The following is a 26,365-nucleotide window of genomic DNA, read 5'->3' on the forward strand; positions in this document are numbered from 1 at the left end:
CAAAGGTACTTTCTCTCTAGTTCTGTCTTCTTTGACACTGTGGTGCACTAGCCCAACTTCTTGGCATCAACAAAACGCACTTCTCTGGTAAAGACCACCTGCAGAAGTAAAATCCCCGAGGTTGGCGGACCGCGGGCCAAAGAAGCCAAAGTGTCTGCTTTGCGTAACAAAGTTGCATATATGCATAAGCCAGAAATCTGCAAGCCATGAAATGAAATCACTGACCGAACCTCTTCCATCCTTAGAGGGGGAATAGCCCTCTCACAAAGCAAGCGTGGAATAAAATCAACTGCCTGTTATCAGAAGGAATAACATTTTTCTGAAGGAAAGCAAAATTATTGTTCATAAAATACAAAATCAGATAAAATCTAAAAGTTTTTATTCATCTTTGGAGCAGCTTAAGGGCCTTATTTACTTGGTCTTTACAAAGGCCGGTAGGAAATACATAAATAATAATTTTCTGGCCAAATTCTAATTGCTCTCCACTTGAGTGTTTAGTCTCTTCACGCTGGACATAGTTTGCCGTGCTTTCTGTCCTAAACTATTCTGGTACCGGTGCGCACACACCTCAGCAGTCTGCTATATTTCATATAGCTGAAATGTCTCTGAGAAGCCTCCGATGTAGCAATGCAGTTTGTATGACACTAAGCGAGAGGCTGCAGCTGAGGTCTGGGAACCGTTCTTCAACATATGTACAGTATATGATGCACTTACTGCAAACCCTGTCCCAAAGGAATTATAGACTAACCCAGAATCAAACTGGAATATTTCTGTACACTGTAAATCTCTCAGCTTAAATTTGTATTCAGGAGGGAGTGGAGGAAAAGGCCTTTAGAAATTCTGTAGGAGGAGAGAACTGGTTTCTTAAAAGGATAAAATCCTGCCTTCAGATTGCGATCATAACAAAAACACTTCTAGGATTTAATTATAGTAAATGTGATACTAATTAACAAGGCTTTGTTTTTTTATAGGATAAAGTTTAAGGGGCATCTAGAATTTGTCTGCAAACCTAAATTTCATCCAAAAAAATTATATAAAACGTCAATGAAAACAGTAGATGCTGTCTTGCAAAGTTAGACTCCCAGCTGATGCAGCATTAAAAATCTGAAACTGAAAATAGAAAGATCTAGTGCTGGCTAAACTTTTTCAGCATTTTTTCACCAAAAATGTGGTTTTAAGGTGACTGAAACATTTTGCATTTATATATATATATATTTTATATATATATATATATATATATATATATAAAATAAAACATTTTTATTTATTTTGTCAAGTTGCTTTACTTGAAAAATAGTCTAGGAATTAAAAAACGTATCAAATGGCTGTTTTCACATTTCTTTATACTGTCAAAGGACATATTGATTATAAATTTAATTTAGTGAAAAAATCAAATATTTCATTTTAAATAGAACAAAGTATTTTGTATACAAAAAATTATTCTTTAGACTTCTCATCATTCTTTATAAAAGGGCATTTTTGTTTTGAGTTGCTAGTTTTTAGTAAGTAATCTGAAAAAAGAGAGTTATTTTCAGCAATCTAGTAAAAAGAAAAAGGGAAATTGGCTTTACTAGATCTTCTTTGTCCAAAGGAATGCAAATAGTGTGTACATAGCTATAATCAAGTTTGAATTTTATCATTCTCTCTCTAATCTCTTTCTCTTGCTTTTAATGATCTAATAAGCTGTTTTACCACATTTGTACCAAACTGACAGTGTTTCTTTAAAGCAAACTTGCTAGCTTGAAGTTTGCAATCTATGGCTATATCACAGATGCTAATTCTTCTTTTTTTTTTCATGACTGGTAAAACACAAAGGATTGTGTCCATGATTCCTGCAAAGCAGTAATCATTATAATGTCATAGTGACCTAGTCCTTTTTTCTATCTTTTACTCTCTCTAGAGCTACATCTATAATGATCCCATTAGGTACTACATGAGGCAAAAGCCCAAAGAAAGCGCACCTGCTTTGGCCCATGCATCCACAGCCCATCAACAGCATGCTGAAAATCTTCATGGAAGGACCTTCAGCCAGCTGTCACCGGACAAGCTCCCGCCAGAGTCAGAAATGGAGCTTGACCAAAAAAATCTGATAGCCGCGCTACACACATACATCACGCAGAACTTGTCAGCACAAAGCTATGATAAAAGACCTCCCAGCAGGACTAAAGGGTCTCATGTCTATGCTGACAGGCTCTACCCTTCTCAAGTCAGTCATTTTGATGGAACTTTTACCAAAGGAAAAGCAGAAGATTTTGAAATGAAGAAACAGTTGCAGCCGAGACCTGCACCTGGAGTGCTGGGGCTAAGTTCGGAGATCCTGAATCAAAAATCTTCTTCCCAGGACAAACCAAAGGACCCTCTGAGTGCAGTGGATGGTAAAGCTGATATTTATTTATTTAAACTTCTCTGAATTTTCCCTCATGTTCACTGAGCATTTTTGCAAAAGATATAAATAGACATTATTATGTATCTCCTACTATTGACACGTTCATCTTTCTTCCATAATACTCACAGTAATAATGTTCACCATACTAACAACTCTTTCTTTGCAAACATCTACCCACCTTCCATATGCATGCAGAAATATAGTGCACTCAGTAAGACCTATCACTTATAATAACTCTTTAAGTTTTCCAAGTATTTTACAAACAATACGTAATTATGGGAATATCTTTGCTGTCAAATCTGTTTTTATGCATGCATGCCGCACTGTATATAGATAAGATCGAACAGCCTATTTTTTTTCCATTTCTCTTTATTTAACTGGAAATTCAAGGACCATGGGTAAAATTCAAAGTCAGACAAAGCAATCAATGCTGAAATAAACTCTGGCACAAAACATATAAAGAGGAGGAGTCTATCAATTATACGGATATGTAAACATGCAGTAACACAAGAAGGTGGGAGTTACAGCTAAGTTTTGCTGGACAGTCTGTAACAAACAATTTATTTGCTGGATTTTCATCTTTTTTGCTAATGCTACTTAACCATGACTAGATTCTGATTTCTTTTATATGTAATAGTTTGACAAATATTTAAATGAAGATGGAGTGTTACATCTCATGGGATACTGTGATGCATTTCAAGTGCTGCTTTGTAAGTCAAGATGTGTCTTCACTTCATGGCTGGGGATCAGATAGAGTTTAGAAAATAACTCATTCCCTTTATTGTTTCTCTAAAGTAACCTAGCTATTGATGTTATTCAAGTGGTTCAGAATGCCTGAAAAATAAAATAATTGATCCTCAGACATTGCCAAGCAGCTACATCTGTTACAGTGTAGTTACCACCAACCCAACCATTTAGGTGATATGTAAGAGCGTTTCTTTGAATCCCTTCTGAAGTTAATATCATCCATAACGTTTAATGTTCTTTGATTTTTTTTTTTTTTAAAAAAGAACACACAAAAAGTCAAAGTTGCAGCAGAGGAAAGATAATGCTTGCAATCTAAAGGATGCTTGAAAGTGAAAGCATTCTTGGTATGGTGCCCAGAGATAATAGGTTTCAAGGAATGAGCTATAATGTAAAATCAAATCCAGGTGGCACTGTAAGTCTCTTCCACAGGTTAGACAGTTTTGTCACTAGACTCAAAACAAACTAGGCACATGCTGGTTTCATTATCCTCCAGCTGTTCCACTTCACCTTTCCTGGTAGGAGCCAACCGGGAAAAAAATGCTTAACACTTAGAGGGAATAACGTTTCACAATTCATTGGGTTGTGCTGCTTTGACTTCACATACATAATGTGCCCTGTAGGAACATCTCCCATTGTATTAGCTTTTAAATGTTGCATTAACTTAAAAATATGAATTGCCGAGAAGTGAATTATATGGCTTCCTTTGTATTTTTGTGCCATTAAGTAATCTCACAAGGAAGCAGTGAGGACAGACACCAGTGTAGTCATAGTTTTAAGTGGGAGCCATTAGATTGATGATGGATTGAAGTCAGATTTGCCAGGCTGACCGGCTGTTCTCATTCTGTGTCTGACCTTTCTCCATGCTCTCTGGCGCTTCAGGATTTTTGTATGCTTGCGGGTTGTTCCTCTCCTGTGTTCTCCAAACCACAGAGTGGTTCAAAACTAGACAGTGCACAGGGCAATCACATGAGCTCTCATCTCCGCTGCATCAGATTCAGGAATAAGAAGAAAAGCGAAGCTTGACTGGCAGAACAATCCAGAAGGTACTGAGCAGATTAGCACGGGAATTGCTGTGAAACAGCAGCAGGTAAATTAGTTAACAAGGCACCCTGAGGGAGAAATGCAAGGGAAGGAAATCTGGAGCCATTTTTCTATCAGATTTGGAAACTATTACCTCTAGGAGTAGTGTGATGTATGTGGGTACTGCCTTTGTAGTCACTGTGCAGTAGTGGAAATCATTGATCTGTCTTCTGCACCAGCTATATTTAGAGTCTGGCTCAGTTTTGTCTTGAGTGATTTATCCTAGTCTAGTTATTTTCGATGTATTAAATAGCACAGAATATATTTCTCAGCTGCTTTGGAAAGGCCACAAAATTAGTAATTCAGATTTTTTTTTTCAATAAATAACCAACATCCGCATTTATAGAGCAAAAATATTTCCGTATATCCTCTCTCCTGCCAAGCTGCGGTCACCAGTCCAGGCAGTGCTCAGGACCTCCTGTCGTGGAGAGCTGATAGGTGGTCAATAGGCTGACGGGCTGGAAGCAGACAGCTTGTCCTGTGGGATTGCGGATCATGCAGAAGTGCTGTGCTGTGATTTCAGCAAAATTATTGTTGCTCCACCACTCTTTGCTGGGCAAACTGGCTTTGGCAGTTGCATCACCAGAGTATGAAGCATGATTTATGCGCTGTATGATAAATCTGTTTTCCTTTGCTAAGCTGCTATTGAAACCTAATAGGGTAAATTCTGCTGGTGAAGTTGATATTAAAAATTATGTCATCTAAGAAATATTTGCTTATATTGTCATCATGGATCCATAGTAACTATGAAAGGGAGCTAGTCTTCTGTAGTTCAGAATCTGGAGCTAAGGGAGAAATTTGGTTTACCGTATAAGCCAACATCGTTGAGCATTGGCAGTTCTATTTAGAAGAGGTCGGTGAAAGAGTACAAAGGCTGTACACAGCTACAGGCATGTTCAAGTACACGTGCTCCTTAAGTGATGTGCTATTGCAGGATCCACCTGCTTTTCTAAAATAATATTTTCTGATTTTAAGAAATTCATAAGAATTATTTTAAGTTACCCAAAGGTGTTTGTAAATACATACACTGATATTTATTTGTGCATCAGCCTTGTCCAATCATCTGCAAATGACATAAAAACATGGACAAGGGCCATAATAACAAGTGGAAACTTCCATTTTTAACATGGGCATGGATTAACAGCATATCGTTACTTTCATAAAGTTAGCAAGCCTCTTTACTTAGACCTCTTTTCTCCAAGCAGTTATAGACATTTTGGTGACTATTCCTCCTAGTGTACTTAACACAGGATGTTCCTCATACATCTCAGCTTGGTATTGCCGTCAGTTTGGGGCATTTTAAGTCACACTTATAGTTGTTCAGTAAAGGTAGCATGTAATACCTACATTGTATTTTCGAGGTGTTCTTTCAATGGGCAGTGTCCCAGTGGTGTTGATCAGACCAGGAATAACGGCATTGGAGGTGCAGGAGGCTCCTCTAAAACAGATTTATTTAATGACCCAGAAGCTGCAGTGTGCCTGTTAGCGGTATCTGGAGTATGGCCTGTGGCCATTCATTTTTTCTTGTGTAATTCTTCCCCGCACCCCTCTTTCCATTTCCTTTGAGACTGAGACTGCTTTGTTATCGACAATGAACCTGTGGAAGTGGAGTGGAGAGATAAGACTTTGCTGAGATAATAGATACAGAAAAAAAAGTGGGTTTGGAAAAATGAAAGGGAATTGAAATGACAAGGCTATATTGGCTCCCTGTTGTTCAGTAGCTCAGTAGTTGGTCTGACAGCTGGTTGCGATGCAACACAAATGAGCAAACAAAAATCTAGTAGTGTTATGTTAATACAGCTTTCTTAATTGTATATGACCTGAAATGAAATTCTGTCTTAAAATTTGTCTTCAGATATTGATGTAATGGCCAGTGACTGGCTTGAATAAAACTTTTTGAATAACAACATTCAATGAAACATTTGAATAAAACTCAAATGCAGATGCAAATTAGTTTCTGAGGCTCCAGGCTTGCTTTCAGCTTGGAAGCCCCAGGTTGTTGACTTTTCACATCAGTATTTTGAGCTACTTCAGAGTTATATCACAAAATTCCTGTAATTTGACCTCAATTATTTTAAATAAATGAATATAGTTCATGCAAGTTTAACTCAATAAGACAAATGCTTTTATGCTGTTTTATTTACTGGAATGGTTTGAAACATCTTTCTATACCTTTTGCTAAAAACTTTATACTATTTCTAAAGACTTTTCTGAAGTATTTTAAAAGTCCTGTTCCTGTGTTCAAAAAATAGATAAACTTTTAGGACCCTAAGTAGCATTAGCCCTGAATGAATTTGAGACCCCAAAGTGTCTAAAATTTGAAAAAAATTGAGGTTAAGCTACTAAGCATATAAGTATTTTTGAAACTTTTTCATAAATCTAGTTTCTTGGTAAAATGTTTCCTAATAGCTTGAAAATCATGGTAACTGAATGGCATTCTTCTCGATGTGTTATGGCTAGAAAACAAGGATTCTTAGTCAAGAGAAAAGAAATGTGGTTTCAATGATTGCTTCTGTTCTTAAGTTGAACAAATCAAAAATGCTTCAAAAATGTTTTAGGAAAGTGAGTGAGTGACCCTAAAGCAGTCAGTGTCATTTAATATTTAGGAAACTCATCCTGAATGTGGGAAAACCATGCCCAAGGCTCTAATCAGCTGGCTGTATTGGGCATTTTCTCTCTCCTTTTGCCGAGAAGCGAATGATGTTAATGAATTATGTTTGTGGGTTCTTATAAGCCTTTCATTCCTGACATAGATGTTTTATATGGACATTCCACATTGACAATGAGTTTAGAAATGTATTCTTGATCTGCACTAAATATTTATTATGATCATTTGTAACTATTATGAGGACAGCTCACTTTTCTCCAAAATAATATTCCAGATGATTGCAAAACCTTCAAAATCTTGCTCATAGATTGAATGCTAACTGCTGCACATCAAGAGTTATTCGTATCAATAGATAAATGCCAAAACTCTTGGGAAAAAAAGAGTCAATGAAGTTATTGTAGATTTCCGTCTTTTGTAGATTCACTGATGTCAGGTAATCAGTGTTCCAAGAATGTTTTCTCCTACTGTGATGCGCTTTGCAAAATATTTTTATACATTTACTTGAAAAGTTTCAGTTTTGATTTGCAACTGATATCTATTCTGTTTTTTTCTTCCCTGACTTTATTAGCTCTGCTTCAATAATTTAGGTTTTTCTGTCAGGTTATTGGCCAGTAATTCCATAAAACATAAAACCAGAAGTGATACCTAAACAGACACAAGACTTTTGCAGCAATCTGGTAACTCTGGTATTTCCTGGAGCTTAATTTCCTGCATTGCTGCTATGTGTAGCATCCTTTCTTAATGGCCATCTTCCAGATAGTTGGGCTTCTTGAAAAAGTTTATTGAGCTCAGTTTGACAAAGTCTGATGAAAACTTTTATTGTAGTTTGAATCAATTTGCTCTTGTAGATTGTCCTTCTAAAGAAAAGTGCTTAGTGATTATCTTTTTTACTATATTACTAAATTTATAATGGGAGGTAGATACAATACAGTAAAATGTGGAAAGGAAAATATGCAATATGTGTTGTACAGTATTACTTAGCTTCTGCCAAACTTCAATCTTAATTTTGTTGCCTCCAAATATCTTGTCCTGGAGAGTCTGGCATAGTTTTGAATTTAAATCTTTGACTCTCTCCTTACTGAACACTTTCTTTCAATTGTATAAAGCACTTTGCTAGCTTGGTATGCTACCATAATCTTTGCTGGGTGCCACAGTTTGAAACAGCATCATAGATTTGACCTCACTATATCTTTTTTATTGATATTCATACTTCAGTGTGTTTAAAAATATGCTTTGCAAGGAAGTTTCAGAAGTTGACAGCATACAACCTCACCAGCGGAATTTTATATCATCATCATGGTGGATTATTGGAGGAAAAATGTATCTTTCTGATCTGGCAAAACAACTGCATCAAAGGACCACCTTCCCCCATATTTCAAAACCCTTTTCCAGTCACAGTGAACCTACTATTTAAACTGCTTAAACTATATTGGCTTATACTGACTAAATAGTTTAGGGAATACTAAAGGGAAAACTAAGCACTAGTTTAGTTGGTGAATTATGGGGCAAATGGGAGGAAATTAATCTCTGCCTTCAGATGGCATTGAGAAACTGGGTGGTCAGCTGCAGGCACTAACCTCTGCTGCTAACACCATGGGATCCAAAAGATGGTGGACATTTCCAAAGTCTTGGCTTCTTTTCCAAGTGAAAAACAGTCATCTGTTCTTGTCCTCACAGATGTTCAGCTGCCTTTTCCTTGGAGCAGAAGCATCTCTCACTGCTTCTTCTTTCCTAGTGCTGTGAGAAGCAAAATCTCCAACTCTCTTCTTTAGCCCTTTCTCCAGGAAAGTGTTCCCCTTTACACACCTACTTTTAAAGTCACCTTTATGGTTGCCCGAAGACTGACAGCACAGTCCCAAAGTTGAGTTGATGATAAACATGTCCTACCACAGTGCTTAACAGGGGAATGTTGCTAGAGGAGAAAAGGCTGCATATTGCCTTCTGAACACTTATATATAAATTTCTACATTCAAAAGAGTTTTGAAAGCAGTGTATAACTCCATCAATGAATTTCATGTTTCCAATCTTTTATTGTTACCCAATACTACGTATGTGAAAGTGAGTTTGCTTGCTTGCATGCATATGCACATATATGGTAAATTAGTGATCAGTATGAATAAGCAGAACAGAGGCATGACTGAAAATGGTTTTAAGATGCCAGAGGAAGCCCTCAATTGAGCTTACTCCAATGGAAATTAGGATGAGCTTTGCAGAGTAAATGTTGAATAGCACTAAAGGATATATGAAGTCAGATAAGTACCTTCCCTGAATAACATCATCTAACCCACTTCTAATATCCATTGTCCTTGAATTTTCTCATCTTTAAAACTTTTTTTCACTTTTTTTTTTCTGAACATATTTCTGATAAATCTCATCCATTTACTTTTCCCAGCCTGGAATGTCATCTTACATTTCTTTCCTTAATGTGACTGATCAAACATTTTCCCCATTTTGTTCATAGCTGACAAATCAAAACAATGTTTGGCAAAATTCACATTTGAAAAATACATATATATTTTCCAAGAGAAATCAATATGATTTAGGAAATTTGTCCATTAAATATCCATGTATGAAATAATTCTAAGTGGAGAGGAGCTTTCTGACCAAAAGACAAAATACCTGACTCTTTCTTTTCCAAAATTGTATACAGCTATTTACCTTATTAAAAAAAAAATCAACAAAGAAACGTGCTCTCTAATGAATAGCAGTGTTGTTTGTGCCAACGTAGTGCAGCTAAATAAATGTTGAGCTACCTTAGCAGTTGTTTTCAGTATTTTGAGTCCGTTTGGTCTAGGAAACCATGCTGTGCTTGTAAATAAAAAGTGACAATTTTATACTGATGTCTCCAGGACAACTTGCTAGGTTGTATGGCATACATCCCCCAGTGCCTGGCACAGGTTGGCCTTTTCATAAATTCAAACATTCTTTTATAATACTGTACTTCCTATAATGGCAGCAGCTGACTTCACTCTGTGTCTTCGCTCCCTCAATGTGAATGCTTGCTTTTGGAAAACAGGTGATCTTCACAAAGGAAAAAATATTTTTAGGAAAAATGAAAGATACTTATTGATACAGGCACTTCTATGCAGCTAAATCTTGTGCTTATGTTGTTTTGTGATCCAGAAACACTTATTAAGGATGTACTGAAGGACCTGGAGAAACATCGGGTGAATGTGGAGAACCTGAGCTCATTGGAACTGGATGAGATCGCTGATACTATTGCTGATGCAATTCAAGCTGTTGATATACAAGAAGAAAGGGAAGAGGGTGCTGGAAAAACTAGAGAAGACAAAACAGAAGGAGAAATGAAGAAAGGAGGTGCACAAGGAACGGCAGAGGTTCAGACTGGATTAATGGAGAACAGTGTTAACATAGCAGGTATTAACTCAAAGAGCTAAATGTAGCAAAAAATAGATATCCAAATTTTCCTTTTTATGTTTCACTTTAGTGCTAGACTTTTTATTACCAGTTTTAAAGGAGACAGGAAGGAAAGCTTTTCTGTTTTTCCCAGAAGGCTGAAAAATTTTAGGTTTCATGTTTCCTTTTTACAGTAAATACTTTATTTACCTGAAATGCATCTGTCTGTGAACTCTTGGTCTTCAAGATTCATAAACAAGATAAACCTATGCACTCAATTATATTGAGAGACAAATTGCTTTATGCTGTGTGGTCTAATTTCCTATTCTTGAAAATGAGATGTTTAAACAAAATGATAATGAAAAATGATTATATTCCAGAAATGTGTTTCGAAATATGTGAAAAAAGATCATTGTGTTTTACAGATAATCGTTCTTTAATGTAGCCTAATTACTTGCAGAAGAAAGTTTTAGACAGATGCATATTAAAGCAACTTGTTCGCTTGCCTGCTCGGAGAGCTAAGAGAATTATTATGGTTATTTGCTTATGTTTGGACACAAATTTTCATGGCAATGCAGATTCAGGAGCTGCAGTAATTGGCATTAATGAGTCAACACTTAGCACAGTGGGACATAAGATACCACTTACCCATTCTCTATTTTAGGACTGTTGTATCAAAAACACCAAAATCATGTGATATTTGTGACAAACAGTGCCTTTTACATTACTGTCTTTTTTTCTATCAAAAGTAGGCAAGTTATTGACAATGGCAGTATACTGAAATCCTTACTGGTCAGGGGTATTCTGGTTATTTTAATTGCCAATTCTGTCTGTAGATTAAAATGAGCAGTCTTGTGGGTTTGCCTTGAGTCATGCTGGGAGAGATGAATAAGACAGTTCATAAACTAAAGAGCCAAAGTTATTTAACTGAGGTTAATGATGTGACTGCATATCATCACTATAGTTAAATTGTAACATGTTTCTGGTATAATATATCTATAGATGTAAGTCTTTTTCTTCTACTAAAATGTGTGAGTGGTGTATATGTTTCCTTTTTGCTTAACGTAAATATGATGTCCTTTCTGCCAGCTAGAATCACTTCATTGTTTTTTCTTGGATATTGATAAACTGATGTGAAGATCAGCCACTTAATTAGCAAAAATACTGGCTCTTGCTGTACTAATTCTATTGATCTTGCATTAATTTTCCATCTAAGTGGAGCTAGAATAACCATAATGAATTATATTGTGCTCTTTACTATCCCCTTTCAGCTATGATGTCTTAATGTTTAAACTGCATTAAAAAGGCCACCATTATAAATAAAGCTGCCTATGAGCAGCATTTGTTTCATATATATGATGTTTTTCTGTCATTATATATATTATATATATAATTATATATTTGTGCTTTCCACATCCTACAGATAATGGAGTACGTGAAGCCAGTGCCAGAACTGATAAAGAGGTAGAGTACCAGTGTTTTAACAACAAAACAAGTATTTCATCTCACTGTTTTATATACAGTGAGGGTTAGAAACACAGTTGAAAAATATAAAAAGTGTTTTGTGTTTTATGTGGGTATAATTCAATATTACAGCATAAGCATATTGTTGTTGATGCATTGAAATGTTGAATGAAGATTTTTCTAATCCCTAACCAAAATAGCTGTGCCAGTTGAAAAACAAAACAAAACAAAAAAACAAAAACAAAATCCAATCTTATTTTTCCTTTCTTTCAATCAAGGCTTGAGTAAATAGATAAAATTTACAACAGATCCCAAAGTTCAGATATATTCCGGCTTTTCCTCTCGTTAGTGAATTTTAAGTGTTCAGGCGTTCAATTGAAAACACACTTTTTTCATTTGTCCTTTTTCTCTCAGTTCTGGGGAACATAAGCATCATGCTCAGACAATCTCTCTGATTTTGAGAGGCAGATGAGTAAACACATTCCTTCTGAGAGCTCATGTTTATGGGAGGATTCAAAATTCCATTTTCATTCATGAGATCTGCTGATCTTCACTTTTTCACTGTCAAGTCTACAGTTAATTCTTCAAAATTGTGGAATATTAGACATATTTCAAAAGTTCTAGACAATACCCTCGGTGGTAACATCAAATTTGGGATTCTAATCCAAATTACTTTTAAAATATTCCTCATGAGCTTGAATCATATCTTATATACTTATGTCCTATATTTTGCCATTTTTGAGATCCTTTTATCTTTCTTTTTCTGGGTTGCATGGAGCGGAAATATCTCAAAGAAATGCTTTTAAAGACTGAATTGAAAATTTTCCTACTATATACTCTATCAAATAGCTAAGACTGCAAGATCCATAACTGAGCAAATCCTCTAGTGTTCACAGTAAAATCTCCTCAATAGCTGCCCATCTACCAGGCAAGGAAAAAACACAAGTGGACAGTCTGGCAGGAGTTTTAACCACCCATGTGAAATTCTTCAGGGGAATGAAGTGCTGCATTCACAATTGTCTTATAGAGGATCCCATGGATAGATTTCTCAGTGACAGTTTGAATAGGGGATGTGACAGAAAAGAATGTTGTGACTCAGAGCACAGAGTGCCCATAAGTCATTACGTCCTCCCAAATGCTTGGCTATAATGTACTTTTATATATGGAAACTAGCTAATGAATTCTCTAGGCATGCATTTGGATTTTTGCTCATTTGCTCAATGTTTCAATTTATTAGATTAATTGTATGATCATAATTTTAACTTAGTGGATCACTTGCAAACAGTTTTTCACAACTATTTCTAGAGATGAATAAGTGAAATATAATTTGTCACCTAAGATCTGTTTCCTTTCCTGTGTTATGACTTACAAGACCCCAAAGAGGCATGCATGTATTTCCGGTCCTAACTCTTAGGCATATTGATGGATATCTGTATCATTTCTCCTTTTCATCAAATTATTTGATAACAAGTTTTATTCACATCAATGCTCACACACACACACACGCACGCACGCAAATAAACACTGTGAAAATGTTACCAGCATTTTCTTCTAGGTGTGTCTGAGAACTCTCAAAAGAGAGAGAAAAAACTATCAAGATTTCTGTGATATTTAAAGAAGACTATAACTGTTAACTATAGAATCTGTTCACCCTTAGTATAACTTTTAATGATTTTTTATTACTTCTGAATAAGCATTATGTTCTCATATAGTCATGCAGCATATAGAAGTTAAGAATTGACCATATCACATTTGTATGAAGAGACTCTTGCATTTCAGTAAGGGTTCAAAGGATTATATCCAGGTTTTGTTCTTTACAACATTTCTGTGTTTAGTTTTACAAACACTAATATTCTTTTAATACAGGAGAACACTGCAAAACTAGTTAACTTCTTGAATGAGAATGCATTACCTGAAAATATGCCTAAAGAACTTATACCTGAAGAATCTACTAAGACAGAAACCAAGAAATCTGAAGATACTGACTCTCCCTCTTCTTCCTCAGAAGAAATAAATGCTGGTGTGGAAAACGTAAAAAGTGAGACTTTCTCAAGGGAACTGACAGCAGCAAAGGACACTGAATCTGACTCTAAAGAGCCGAGTGAGACCCACTACTGGATTCAGAATGCTTTGATGAAGGATGAAAATCCCTATGAAGAGCTTCAGAAAAAGACAGGACATGACTTACAGCTTGAAGTGAAGTCTTCCAAGGAGAAAGACTATGGCTATATTGTGACAGCGAAAGAGTAAGTATAGCAACCAATCTGAATGGCATTTTCAAATGGAGAAAAGATAAAGTGATTGTGCCCAATGAAATATAAATGTAACAGAGGAAAATGCCACAGGCCTAATTTTTAATACATCTGAAACTGTTTGCAACTAGTTCAGTAATTTGATGAAACTATAAGAAAAGAGTTCTAGTCTCTTACAGCTGCCTTTTCTCCAATGTGGAAGGTATTTAATTTGTAGATCTTTTGCTTAGACCTCACCCTATCTTCTTATGTTCCAGTGACCTTCCAATATGTCAGTAAGTGTGCTTATGGTTAGGATGTGGGCTTTAAATATTTGACTTAAAAGTAGCCTAAATATCAATGCCTGAGTCATTCTTTGAAAAAATGACACACAATAATAAAGCACAATATTTTCTCTGTGGTTTCATTTTGATCTGAAAATAACACAAATAGGAATCCAAACATCACATATGCAGCTAGTTTGGAAAGAAAGACCTAATGATTTCAGGTCATGTCACTAATGAATTTGACATTTAATACTATACTTTCAAAAGGCAGCTTTTCCCCCCTAGTGATGCACAATTTATTAAAGGAACATTTAGGAGTTTAGAATGTGGGCGCTATTACTTTCCCCTACCTCCTGTCCCCCCTGCCCCAAGAACATTATTATATTTGATTAGTGATCCCCGCTCATCTTGCCTGAGAAATTAGGAAATTCTAGGATGGGCTTACAAATCTGTGTACTGTGCTGTGTTGCGTTAAAATGCATGTGGCTGGACACCAGAGAGGACAGCTTCTTGTTTGCCTTCTTCCATGGGCTATGCTTGAGACAGACGGGATCAAGAGAATGGGTGACATTTGCGGGGGGGAGGGATTTTAAATAGTGCATGGAGGGATAGGCAGAAGAGAGTGAAAGTGGACGCTTGGCAGCCTGTAAATATCAGAGAGGAAGACAGAGGCAGACGGAGACAGAGACTTCTCAAAAAGCAGGGAACAGACAAATAGCCTCTCCTCAGAGATAATAGAAAGGAGGACGTTGCACAGACTTGTTACCTTGCAGAAATTTCTGCAAATAAAAGTTACTTAGTTACTGGATTAGAGATTCTGGAGGAAAGGACTCACCTTGAAAGGACATAGTGGAAACAGATTTATGTTAAGAATCCTTGCATTGCTGTCTTGTCTTGTTCCGAGTTTTTTGTTGTTCTAGCAGAAATAGTTCTAGTTCACCTTCTAAAGAAACCCAGCTCTAGAGTTTAGAAAAGACCTTTTGGGAGTTTTGGAGTACTTTAAAGAGAGTCCCAACTGATTTGGGGTCCTCTCATACTCATGTTACCTTGTCTCTGTGTCTATAGCCATTGTTAATCATTATTTAATCTTCAAGTACTTCAGATTTAATTAACTAGTTTTAAGCTTGTTTTGCAGTCACACTTTTCAGTTATTTTCCTGTAACTTGTTGATTTTCATTGATTGGTTCCTACAGCAGACTTCCCATTCTCAAGAACCTCTACCTGGAGAAAGCTAGTTATCTAACAGATTGCTCTCCCAGTCTTTTGTCTAGGCTGTATCTTGGTCGTTCAGGTAGTTCTCTCTTTGCTAAGGGAGCAGTCAGTAGTCTCTTTCTAAAATTCAATAAACCAGTCTACCAGAAATTGATGAGAGCCTAGCTTACCCACTTCTCTTGGTTCTTGCCTACAAATGCTATGTGAAGCAGCAGAAGCTAGTTTTTCCCTCATGCCTTACAACACACATCAGTCTGGAAGGCACCTTTATGCCCAGTTGTATCCCACTCAAATCATGTCCCTTTACCAGCCTAATTTCTTTGGCCCCAGAATTCTCCAAAAGCTTAGGGCTTTCACTGCTCTGCATAATGGGTGATGTTCTGACTTTCAGTCTTCACAGCATATAAATTCTCCATCTGTTATCTGTTTTTCTTCCTAGCTAGCTCCCAACTGATGTTTTTTTCCCAGCTTATGTCTTTTATTATTTAGCGAAACTTGTGGAAGAGGGTTGTTTGGCCAAAGGCTCCTGACCCTAGAGGACTCCATATACACTTTTATATAATTTAGCATACATTTGTTCAGCTCCTTTACTTTTTTTAATTCAAGAAAGATGAATGATACATTTCTTTTATACTAGATTATTATATTTTTAGTAACTTTTGGGCAAGATGCTTTTAGAGGAACATTGGGATGCTGTTAAAAATGCTCAGAAGCAACATGAAAGACTTTGTAATGAGTTCGGTGAAACTACTTCAAATGTTCTGGATTCAAAAATTTAAAGTTTATCAAAACAATTTTTGTATTTAGAGGTAACTGGCTGATTATGAAAAACATGTATTATCTGTAGCTAGTCAACTTAGCTGATAGCTTGTCACTACCTTCTTAGAACTTTTTGAACTGTTAGACTTCTCCAAAGTCATCTTATAGAAAATAAGAATATGCTTTCAAGCTTTTTTCTAGTTCTTAATCTAGAATGAGTTAATTATTGAAGAGAACTAGCTGATTAAATTGAACTAAAGGAAAAATTCCTTTTGTACCAGGATTGTACTGCATTCAATCTATAGCAAGCACATTCTGGTTCAAGGTTCTCAGCCAGTGACTTCTAATACTTCAGTGATTTGACTTTCTTTAGAACTCCTGCTGCCAAAATATTTCTTTCTTTTTTTTTTTTTTTAACATTTACATTATAGTAATAGGTAGGCCTTCTTAGGCTGTTATCATTAGTTATTTGGTTTTTTAATGGGATTAACTGAAATGTAAGAATAAAATTAAAACCTCATTTTGAGAAATACATTTTTATACATTCTGGACTTTTAAAATATAACAAAATATAACAAAATTAGTTCAGGAAGTTCTGCATGCTAAAAATGGGCTTGTCCACTCTGCATGAGCAGTGAAATATTTTCAACAGCATCTGAGGGATTTATTACTTATTACTATTTCCCACAACCATTTCCTTAGTACATAAAGTGGCCTTAGAGAGCAATTGGATCAGTCTACCTGAGAGTTTTAGCAAAGACTTGTTCTTCATGAATATTGCTGTAATTATATTTAATCTTGGGGGAGAGAGGGTAGAGAACAGGATGTTTGTTAACTATCGCTGCACAGAAGGGCAATTTTGGTGTCCATTTAATGAACATTTCTTTAGAAAGTTTCCTGTATCAGTAAGTTTTCATACTGTAAATGTTACTTACAGTTTGCAGTCATAAATGACTTTGCTATAGGTGTATGTTACACATTTATGTACAGCTGTGCATGCACATTGCATTCATACAGTGAACTAAGGGAGCTGGAACTATTCCTAGAAAGATCTTTATTCTACATCTCTCTAAAATTATACCTGCTTCAGAAGTGATTGTAGTCTGTAAGTGCTCAGGAAATTGATGTCACAAGTGATCTTTGATACTTTGTATCTAGATTTTTATTTTTTTTAAGGTTCTCAATTTTAGATACAGAAGAAGTTGAAGCTAAAGGTAGGCATGGAATACATCTTTCTAATGGTTTGAGTTTTAGGCAGATTCACATATGAAATATCTTTCTTGGAGAAATTAGCACATTTAAGATTACAAAAGGTTACTATTTAGGGTTGTTTTGTTTTTAATCCAGTCATAATTTTTCCACATTAAATGAAATGCTGACATGAAACATTAACAGTACTTACTTATTTTTGAATAATATTATCTCCCTATATTTTTCACTTTCCTCCACATAAAGCAATAGGTTATAGTTCCAATACAGCAACTTTTATTGGCCAAGATTTTTTTGAGCAATGGAGCTTCATTTTTACAGCTGAAACTGTGGTCTTTTGGTGAGAAAGGGAAGTAGTCCAATATATTTGTACACTGGGGATAATAGCAAGAGTTCTTTTCACCTTCTGATCTGAAAATAGAACTGAAAAGATTATACTCAGTGGTATAGTTGACAGATGTCAGGGGTGATCCATTCACTATTAGATTCTCAGGCAACCATGGCTTTGCAGGTGTGACCCAAGGAGATATTAAGATTGCTTCAGTGAACTCCTAAGATGCCAGCTTTTAATTGTGCCACAAAGCAAAGATAAACATTTCCATGTATACTTGAAGAAAAGATTTGTGATAGTTTAAAGACTTGTCAAAATGGCAGTCTGATTGTCAACGGTAAGAACAATAGGTCACTCCTGCTGCGTTTGTCTAGTGACCTTTCAGATGGTTGGAGCACTGCGATCCATACCAATCCATAATATCCATCAGCACTAATCTTAGGAATGAATTGACAGTTTCAGTGTAGAAAATTGTCCAGCCAATCCTCCACGGTGCTGCTTCAGCACTTTATTATGCTGAGAAACCAATCAAATTGGGTGATTTACTTTGTTCACTCTTGCCTCCTTCAAAAAATTGGAATTCTGTAGAATTTGTGTGTGGGAGGGAGGCTTGTTTCTTTCTCAGTGTATCTGCTTTGTAACTGTTTCTGCTAATTTTAACTCTGAAATTCTAAAGTGATCTTACAAGATAAATTATTTACAGGATGTTACTTTCAGCTGTATGCCACTTAGTGCCATAGTTACAAAATACTTCCCATTATAGTGAGAATACATCAATGGGAGACCTCAAATCAGAGAAGTTTTTGCCTGTTTGGGGGCCAAAGAACTCTTCCTATTTTCTGAATTTCCAGTTCTTGTCTTCAAGTATAGTAAACTTATTAGTTGGAAAATAATGCCAGCCCAGGGCTCATGTTGGCATGTGCTTTCACATAATGAAAATGCTCATTTGTCTGGGAGAACATGTCCTAAGCAGAGGGCCAAAATCCCACAGTCAAAATGTTTAAACAGTGTTTAGGCTCCTGAGGCCACCCAAAGCCTGATTATCCAGAATATGCAGTTCCTATCACCTCCAGTAAAACTGAACACAAGCTGCTGCATGCTTAGCAGTTTAAACAGTCAAGCTGGTATGCAATTTCTTAAATATGGGGTTAAGTAGCTAGATTTAGCCACACTGAGAAAAATCCTCATCTGAGAGTGCAAAGTTCGCTTTTTTGCACTGATTAACATTCATTATGTTTTGGGCTTCAGAACTAAGGCATGCTTTTCCAAAGCCATGCCTGGACACCCAAACCAGAGGAACTTGACCTATTTTGTGATTTATCAGGATATATGTGCTTTAAGTTTTTCATTTAAATGCAAGATCACAGGCAGCTCATGGCAGCTCTGTTGGCTTGTGAGCCAACTTCTGGCATTGTTGTATTAGTCAAATTCTGGATATTTAGTGTTTTGTCATATGTTAACTCTCAATTCCAGACTGTCTATATAAAATTATGTAGGTTGTGAATCTGTTCACAACATTTTAATTTAATTGGATCATACATGCATGTCAGTGCTTTTAATTTGAGGTAGCTGGTATTCTCTCAGTTACTCTGAAAAAGCTGAAAATGGATCTCATGTTCACAGTATAAAATCACTATGAGATGATTAGTCTGATTCACTTAACATACTGAAGGGTTAGGTTAATTCTAAATGCTTGATACTATTTTTACACCTTTATAAAGGTGATAAATAATACTTACTACTTTGCATATAATGACTACTTCTGCAGGAAGGTCTGGTTAGGACCCTAAAGCTGAGTCAAACTGTACTCTCTGCTTACTCCCTAAGTTTTCTGTTTTCCTAGGCAAGTTGCTAAAGAATTTTATTTTCGTGATCTTAAGTATTCCTTGCCCTTTACCAGGTTAAAATATTTAGGACATTTTAATTGCATTAAAAAAATGAAATCTAAAATAAATAGGAGAAAATGAATCACAATATATACAGCAATGAAACAGGGCAGACAGGTTTTACTGTTCCTTGTTACTGGAGGATCATGATGTTTCTTAGAAGCTGAGCTTTTGCATGAGGCTTTTCAGCTCTCTTTTAGACAAAAATAACAAAATGTTCCTGTTCTTTAAACATATACAAACAGAAAAACTGATTTGACCTTCTCTACATATCTCAATGTCCTCTTTCAAATTGTTATTCTACATGCAAGCATACTCTATCAAGGGGAAAAGGTCTTTGCGTTTTCTTCGCTTAACTTCTACAACTAGCTTTAAAAACAAAAAGAAATTCTAAACACACATAAAACAGAAATGCTCTTGCTACTACTGTTAAAAAATCTGTTAAAATCAGCAAGGGACAACACTGCTCACAGAAAAAAAAAAAGCTTTTAAATGTAAAGGAATGAGTTTTTATCATTCACTTTATCACTTTCACTAGCAGAGTCTGTCCTTGTATAAATAAGTTCCATAAATGTCCATCACTGATTTCAAGGCCAAAAGTTTTGCTTCTGATAATGTAGCTTGACTCCTACATAAACAATACAGATGGAAAATACTTGCTTACTATTGTGTGCAGTAGAAGTAATTCTTTCATTCTGTCTCAGCGCTATGACTGGTGGATAAAAGTAAATTTAGAACCTTCCTTGGTTAACTGTTCACATGTAATTATTCACACTTCCTGGTGTTTTCTAGTGTCTTCTAGACATAAAATTGCCCCTTTTTTTCCCTCTGTTTAATCCTCCAGTATCCTTGTGATAGTTAAAAAGTGACAAAGATCATACATACCACATTCAATTCAATGCAATATACCTCCCTTTAAGGCAATGTTTCACCTTAATTCTGATCTTGTATATTCCCATAGGAAAATGGTACTTCATGCACGAGAAAATAACAAAAACAATGGTTACTGTAGCTTTGCCATAGAAACCAAGAAATGCTGTATATAGTTTTCAATAGGAGAGTTCACTTTTGAATGTTTTGAATTTTTGCTTATCTGTGGTATGTGCAGAGTGTATGTGATATGATAGTCTGTTCTACTTCTGTTGCGCTTAACTTCTATCCTTCCAAAATCTGATGAAATATATTATACTGGAATGTAGTTTTCACCTGCTGATGTAGACCACTTTACAGGAGAAGAGTCCTTCCAGGGCTCATCTTTCCCTCCTCCTAGGGCTTTACTTCCCCAGATGTTTTCCTGTGCCTGCTGCTGGAAGAGCTATGCATTTTCACTTCTAGAAGAACATCCAGAGCAAAATTTTGAATGGATGCAGCTGGTGACCAGCTGGTCTATGACACTGAACCACAGAAACAGCAAGGAATCACTTTGGCCCCTTGAATAAAAAGCAATGGCGTGGCTGTAAGAGTGCCTCTGGAGCTGCCAGTAGTGCCACAATGACTAACTCACTTTAGTATCTCTCTGCTTAGCTGAATAGATAAAGCTCTTGGCCAGGTTTACCAGAATAGACATTCCCAGCTTCCTTTTTCTCTCCTTTCATGCCCCCTGTGCCTCATAGTGTTCCTCAACTGGGTCTCACACCCACAGCAAGCACCGGTACACCAGCGTAGGCTCAGGGTTGCTCTGCTGTCTCCAGTGCGACACAAGGAAAGCCTGCCCTATGGGTACACTAGAGACTAGCTTTCCCTTTGCAGTGCACAGGAGGCCTCACTTCATCACACCGACTGGGTGAGACACTGCATGTGCATACTAGCCAAATATGTCAACTGTACAGTGAAGCAGAAGAAGGGCAAGGGCTGTAAAAGGCTACAGGCCTTTAATCGCTGGGGCTATGCATTACTTATCTCTGAACTAGGGTTTGTGACTGGATACACTCTGTTTTTATAAAGTACTAACCATTAAAACACTGAAATATTGCAATGTCTCACAATACTGTACAGTCAATATTTCTAGTGTATTATTTTTCTTGTAATTACCATGTAGTTCAATATAAGAGTGATGAATTTTAAGCCTTTGAAATGAGTGAGAAGGAAAAAGCCAAAGATCAGGATTCCTGGGAACGCAGCAAACTGAATCATAATGTATTCTATTACCTACCAGTACTTTTTCATCAGTGCCATTCTGTCCAGTCCTGGGAGGCTCAGCTACAAAAATAAAATAATGTAATTCTCATGTCTGATACATTTTTGGAATTTCTTAACTTAGATAATGTGTGTTCAGTGTAAACACCTGACTACTAAAAGGTAGAACAAAGTCTTTTTTGGTTCACTGTAAATCATTTTTACTTCACACAAAAGATAGATAGTTTCCAAAGTAGGAAACCGATAAGGAATAGTTCAGAACACAGAGAATAACTCAGAACATAGAAAATATTTCAAATTTTCACTCAAATACATATTCTGGCTTTCCACTAGCACTTGTTAGAAGAAAAGAAGCCACAAGCTTTTAAACCAGATATATCTGCTATAGAAATGAATTCAGAGTTAATTTCTTAATAGTAGGGAGAATGACTTTTAGAAAAAAAGCCATTTGTACAATTTTTAAAGTTTTGGTCTCTCACAAAATTTTTTGTGTTTCTCCAATTTTTTTCCTTTGAATACTTGCTGTATAGTCTTTGTCATTTATTATTTATGCCATCTGCATTATAAATTGGTCTGGACTTTAAGCTGTCTTGAAAGAAGAGGTTTAAATTTCACTTGTGTTTGTGATATGAAAGAGGGGACAGTATGGAAAGTGCATTAAAATGTGTATCATCAGTCATCATCACTGCTTTATTTTAATTACTTGCATGTAAGAGTAATTTGAACAATTTTGCATTTTCAAGATCACTGATCAGAGATTTAGGGTTCATAACAAGCGGCCTCCTCTGTTGTTTCTAACATTCAGCTTAAAATGCAGCATGGAATATGCTGGTGGGGTCCCGTTCAGTCTCAGAAAGGAGGATGCCACAATTATGGCATAGATTATTTCCATTATTTCCATGTTTCTGCTAGTGACACAGTGTCTGTGTGAATTTGTTGCCATTAACATAGCTGGAGATAGTGGGTGTTTGAAGTAAATACAAGTACAGGCTGGCACAGTGTCACACTTCCATTCACTCTAGGGAGTTCATCTTTCTCGACTTCTCTATCACGCTCCTGTTTCCATGATGCAGTTATCTCCTCTGACCTTAATAGCCTGACCACTGCCATTGATTTTTACAACGTGTCATGTATGTTACAAATTGGTCTGGACTTGAATCTGTCTGAATTAAGAGGTTTAAATTCACACTTATTGGTGGTGGGAAAAGAGGAGAAAAAATATGGAAAGTGGGAATTTGCTGAGCTGTCAAAACAGAAGTAAGCTCAAGAATGTTTTATTGGTAATAAAGCCTATGAGGAAGCAAGTACAGAAAAACCAGACTGCAGCCTGATGCAATAAAATTGCAGAGTCTGAAATCATTACCATAATGGTGTGGTGATGTCAGGCAGCTCTCAAGCAATTCAGTGAGTAGCTTTGTGCTCAGGAGTTTCTTGGTTGCTTTCATGAACCTGAATAAATGTGAACCATTTACAAAATTTATTGTTATTTAACTAAATTTAAGGCAAAGACTGCGTTCAAGCCAATAAAATCCTTTTATCAGCGCTAACTGAAATACATTCCTGCTCTGTATATTGTGGACGAGTGCTTCAAGATGTATGAAACAACACAGAAACATGGACAAAAGATTCAAACTAAGACAGACAAGGCAGGCTGTTGCAACAGCATGGACTTGAACCATCAGTGCCCAGGACTTTCATTATAGATTATCATACAAGTTACTCTCAGGAGCATTTTCAAAGAAGAGAAATAAATACAATTTTGGTGTGTAAATATTTTTTAGGCTTGGTAGGCTCAGACAGAATTTAATGGCAATGCTATCAATTTCTTTGACTGTTAAAACATTCTCAGTAGTCCTTGCTATACTGCTTACTTCCTCTGTGACCTTGACCATATCATTCTAATGTCTCAGTTTATTCTCTGTTATGTGGGATAATCTGCACCCTTCTTGTGATGAGAGAGACTCTGCTTGTGTCTAGAAACTGAAACCTAAGAGTTGAGGAAGGCAGAAGGCAAGATTCAACAGCTTTAGACTGGTGGTTGGAAACCCAGCGAGAATGGGAGTCATGTCAGTACGTTGCCATGTCTTTTCCCACGTCTCTTGGGCTGCCTCAGCTGACAGTACTCACTCCGTCCATGGGGTGGATGCAGCTGCCACAATACGCCATATATTGCCTCCTCCAGCAAACATGATGGTTTCCCTCTGGATTGCAAAGTGCATGGCTCAGATGTTGGTGGCTAGTGGCTGAATCAGCCGTGTTGGGTAAGTGACCTCTGACGTCATGGAAGAGCAGTGGTAGTGGTGAGCTAGCAACTGTCACCAAACCGGAAGGATATAGGAGTTATTGGGAAGAGGGAAGTGAAAAATCTCTTCAGGAGCCTCGTTAAAGCTATATCTATTTATTGTGATTGTATCGACATCCCTTCCATAGTTCAGCTACTACTGAAATTCGTACACAAGGAGAGGTTCAGATCCTTCTATTTCATACTTCAGTAACTGAATTTCCCATTATGTTGCATGCTAAAATATTTACTAGTCTTAGCAGACAAAATAAAGAAAAAAGAAAAAAGAAAAAGGAAAAAATTAAACTGTGTCCTTAACAAAAAAGTTTTCCTAGTATTGTTTTCGGCTTCTCTGAGCTGGAGAAATGCTCTGAATGCAGACGCTGAGATGTTTGAAGACCACATCAATGATAAGCCACTTTTCAAACCTTATGCCTTGGATATTTATATTGGCCTCTCTGCCTCGGCCTTCAAAAGACAGTGCCAGGGACACCCTCCTTGTCCCTGCATGGCAGTCCTCTGCAGCAGGACCGGGCCTCCGGTGCTCCTCAGGAGAGAAGCACCTTCTAATGAGATACATCTGAGTCTGCTGGGAGAAAAGCTGCTGCTGTAGCAAAACTGCAAGTTGTACCTATCTTCCAAATCAGCAGGAGATAAACGGGATGCTCTTCATACTGACTTTAAGGAGAGTGAGTCACAGAGCAAGGGCCAGAGTGTCACTGCGGATTAAGAACTGGTTATGTGATAGGAGAGAAAGAATCGGCATGAAATGCTGCTTCTCAGCATGCAGAGAGATTAGTGGTACCCCATGGGCAAATTGTCCCTGTTAGGAAACTATGAAGGATTTAGAAAAATTCCAGATGGATTTAAATACATTGAGGGATTAAGGAGCACAATGGTAGATGAAATTCAGCTCGAGTAAGTGTGACAGAATAATAGACATTAACAAAAATAGTTCTTTTTGGAAAAAAAGGTATTCTTAAAACTCCTCTGAGTCCTGGCTCTGAGACTGTGGAAAATTTTGAAGAAAAGAAGATTTGCTGTGTTTAGACACATGAATCCTGCCCCTGGTCTGGTGGCACACATATTCAGATTTGAAAATTTAAAAGAGAGCTTGCAAATCTTGAAGTAGGTGGCCCACAGTTGTGCTGGTGGCTGCTGCCAAGAACCAACTCAAGGTCAGATTGTTCTTTACTTAGTCCTTACAGATCTGTATCTAAAAAGACCACTTCTCTCACCCTCCTTCTTAAGAACTCTTCCAGACTATCTGGGACTTCACTTTATTTCTTAGGCTCTATTTTTGGGCTCCCCTGTATTCACTGCTGGCTTAAGAATATCAGGCTGTTGCTTACAGCGGTAGCATGCCTAAGGTAGTTTTTTAAAAAAAAAAAACAGTTGTGCTGGACAGTAGTGCTGGTGGCTGCTGCCAAGAACCAACTCAAGGTCTGGGTCTAGCACTTACTGCTGCGTATGTGCTCCCTGCAGCAATTGCTCTCCTCATTCGTTCTTGATCCCAGCAGCAGGAACAGGAAATTGCTCCCTCCGTCTCCACCCTTTTCTCTCCACCGCTCCGCTCGTAGCAGGCAGGAACAGTGCGTAGCTGGTCCACAGCAGTCCCCTGCCCTTGGAAGGCAGTGTTCAGTCCTGGGTTCTGGCTCTTGTGCTCCTCCTCGACAAGCACTGCACTGAGGGTGGCACATGGAGGGAGGGAAACAGGCCTGATACTGCCCCATGAATGTGACTCCTTGAAAGAGCTTAAGCTACTGTCGTCTTTTCTGCAGGCCCCCTCTACTGGAATTAACCTTTCGCATTACTGTTGCGGGCAAACAGTCTCAGACTCAGGAAATTTCACTTAATTTAATTTATTGCCAGTTAACATAAACTTTAATTGCCAATTTGGGTATTGAGAAACAGAGAAGACATAAACAATTAAGCAAACACAGGGAAACACTTCCTCCCCCTTTGCCCAGGCTCAATTTCAGCCCAACACCCCTCCCCCTTCCCAGTCTCAGCTCCCCTTGTTTCCCCACCTTACGCTCCAAGACCTGTGACAGGCGGCAAAGGAGGTTGGGGTCAGTACATGATCGTTTCTGCCTACTGCTCCTTGCTTCTTACTCTTTTCTTCCGCTGTTCCTTCCTTCTTATTTGTTTGCTGTGCCCTGGTATGGGTCCTCCACAGGCCACCATCTCCTCAGGGGTGCTGCAGTCCCTTGGGGGGTGTCCCCGTCCCAGAGTGGATCCCCATGTGCCATGGTCCCTTCAGGGACTCCCTGGCGCAGCGCGGGTCCTCCGCAGGCCGCAGTCATACCCCCCTGCCCCCAGCATGGAGCGCCTCCTTCCAAGAGCGCGCCTGTGCCCAGCCCTGTGCCCAGCAATGCCCCCCTCTGCCTG

The 26,365-nt window shown here is 37.4% G+C and overlaps 1 protein-coding gene across 1 annotated transcript in view; it reads left to right on the forward strand.

Moving 5' to 3' along the window:
• Positions 1-26,365, forward strand: part of PTPRN2 (protein tyrosine phosphatase receptor type N2) — a 586,186-nt gene that overhangs the window by 162,957 nt on the left and 396,864 nt on the right. Inside the window, exons 7-10 of the mRNA XM_067292199.1 lie at positions 1,901-2,375; positions 9,945-10,199; positions 11,602-11,642; positions 13,509-13,888. Of these exons, the coding sequence (XP_067148300.1) occupies positions 1,901-2,375; positions 9,945-10,199; positions 11,602-11,642; positions 13,509-13,888 (1,151 nt within the window). The remainder of the gene's footprint in view (positions 1-1,900; positions 2,376-9,944; positions 10,200-11,601; positions 11,643-13,508; positions 13,889-26,365) is intronic.

The sequence above is a fragment of the Apteryx mantelli genome, chromosome 2, assembly GCF_036417845.1.
Source record: "Apteryx mantelli isolate bAptMan1 chromosome 2, bAptMan1.hap1, whole genome shotgun sequence".
NCBI lineage: Eukaryota > Metazoa > Chordata > Aves > Apterygiformes > Apterygidae > Apteryx > Apteryx mantelli.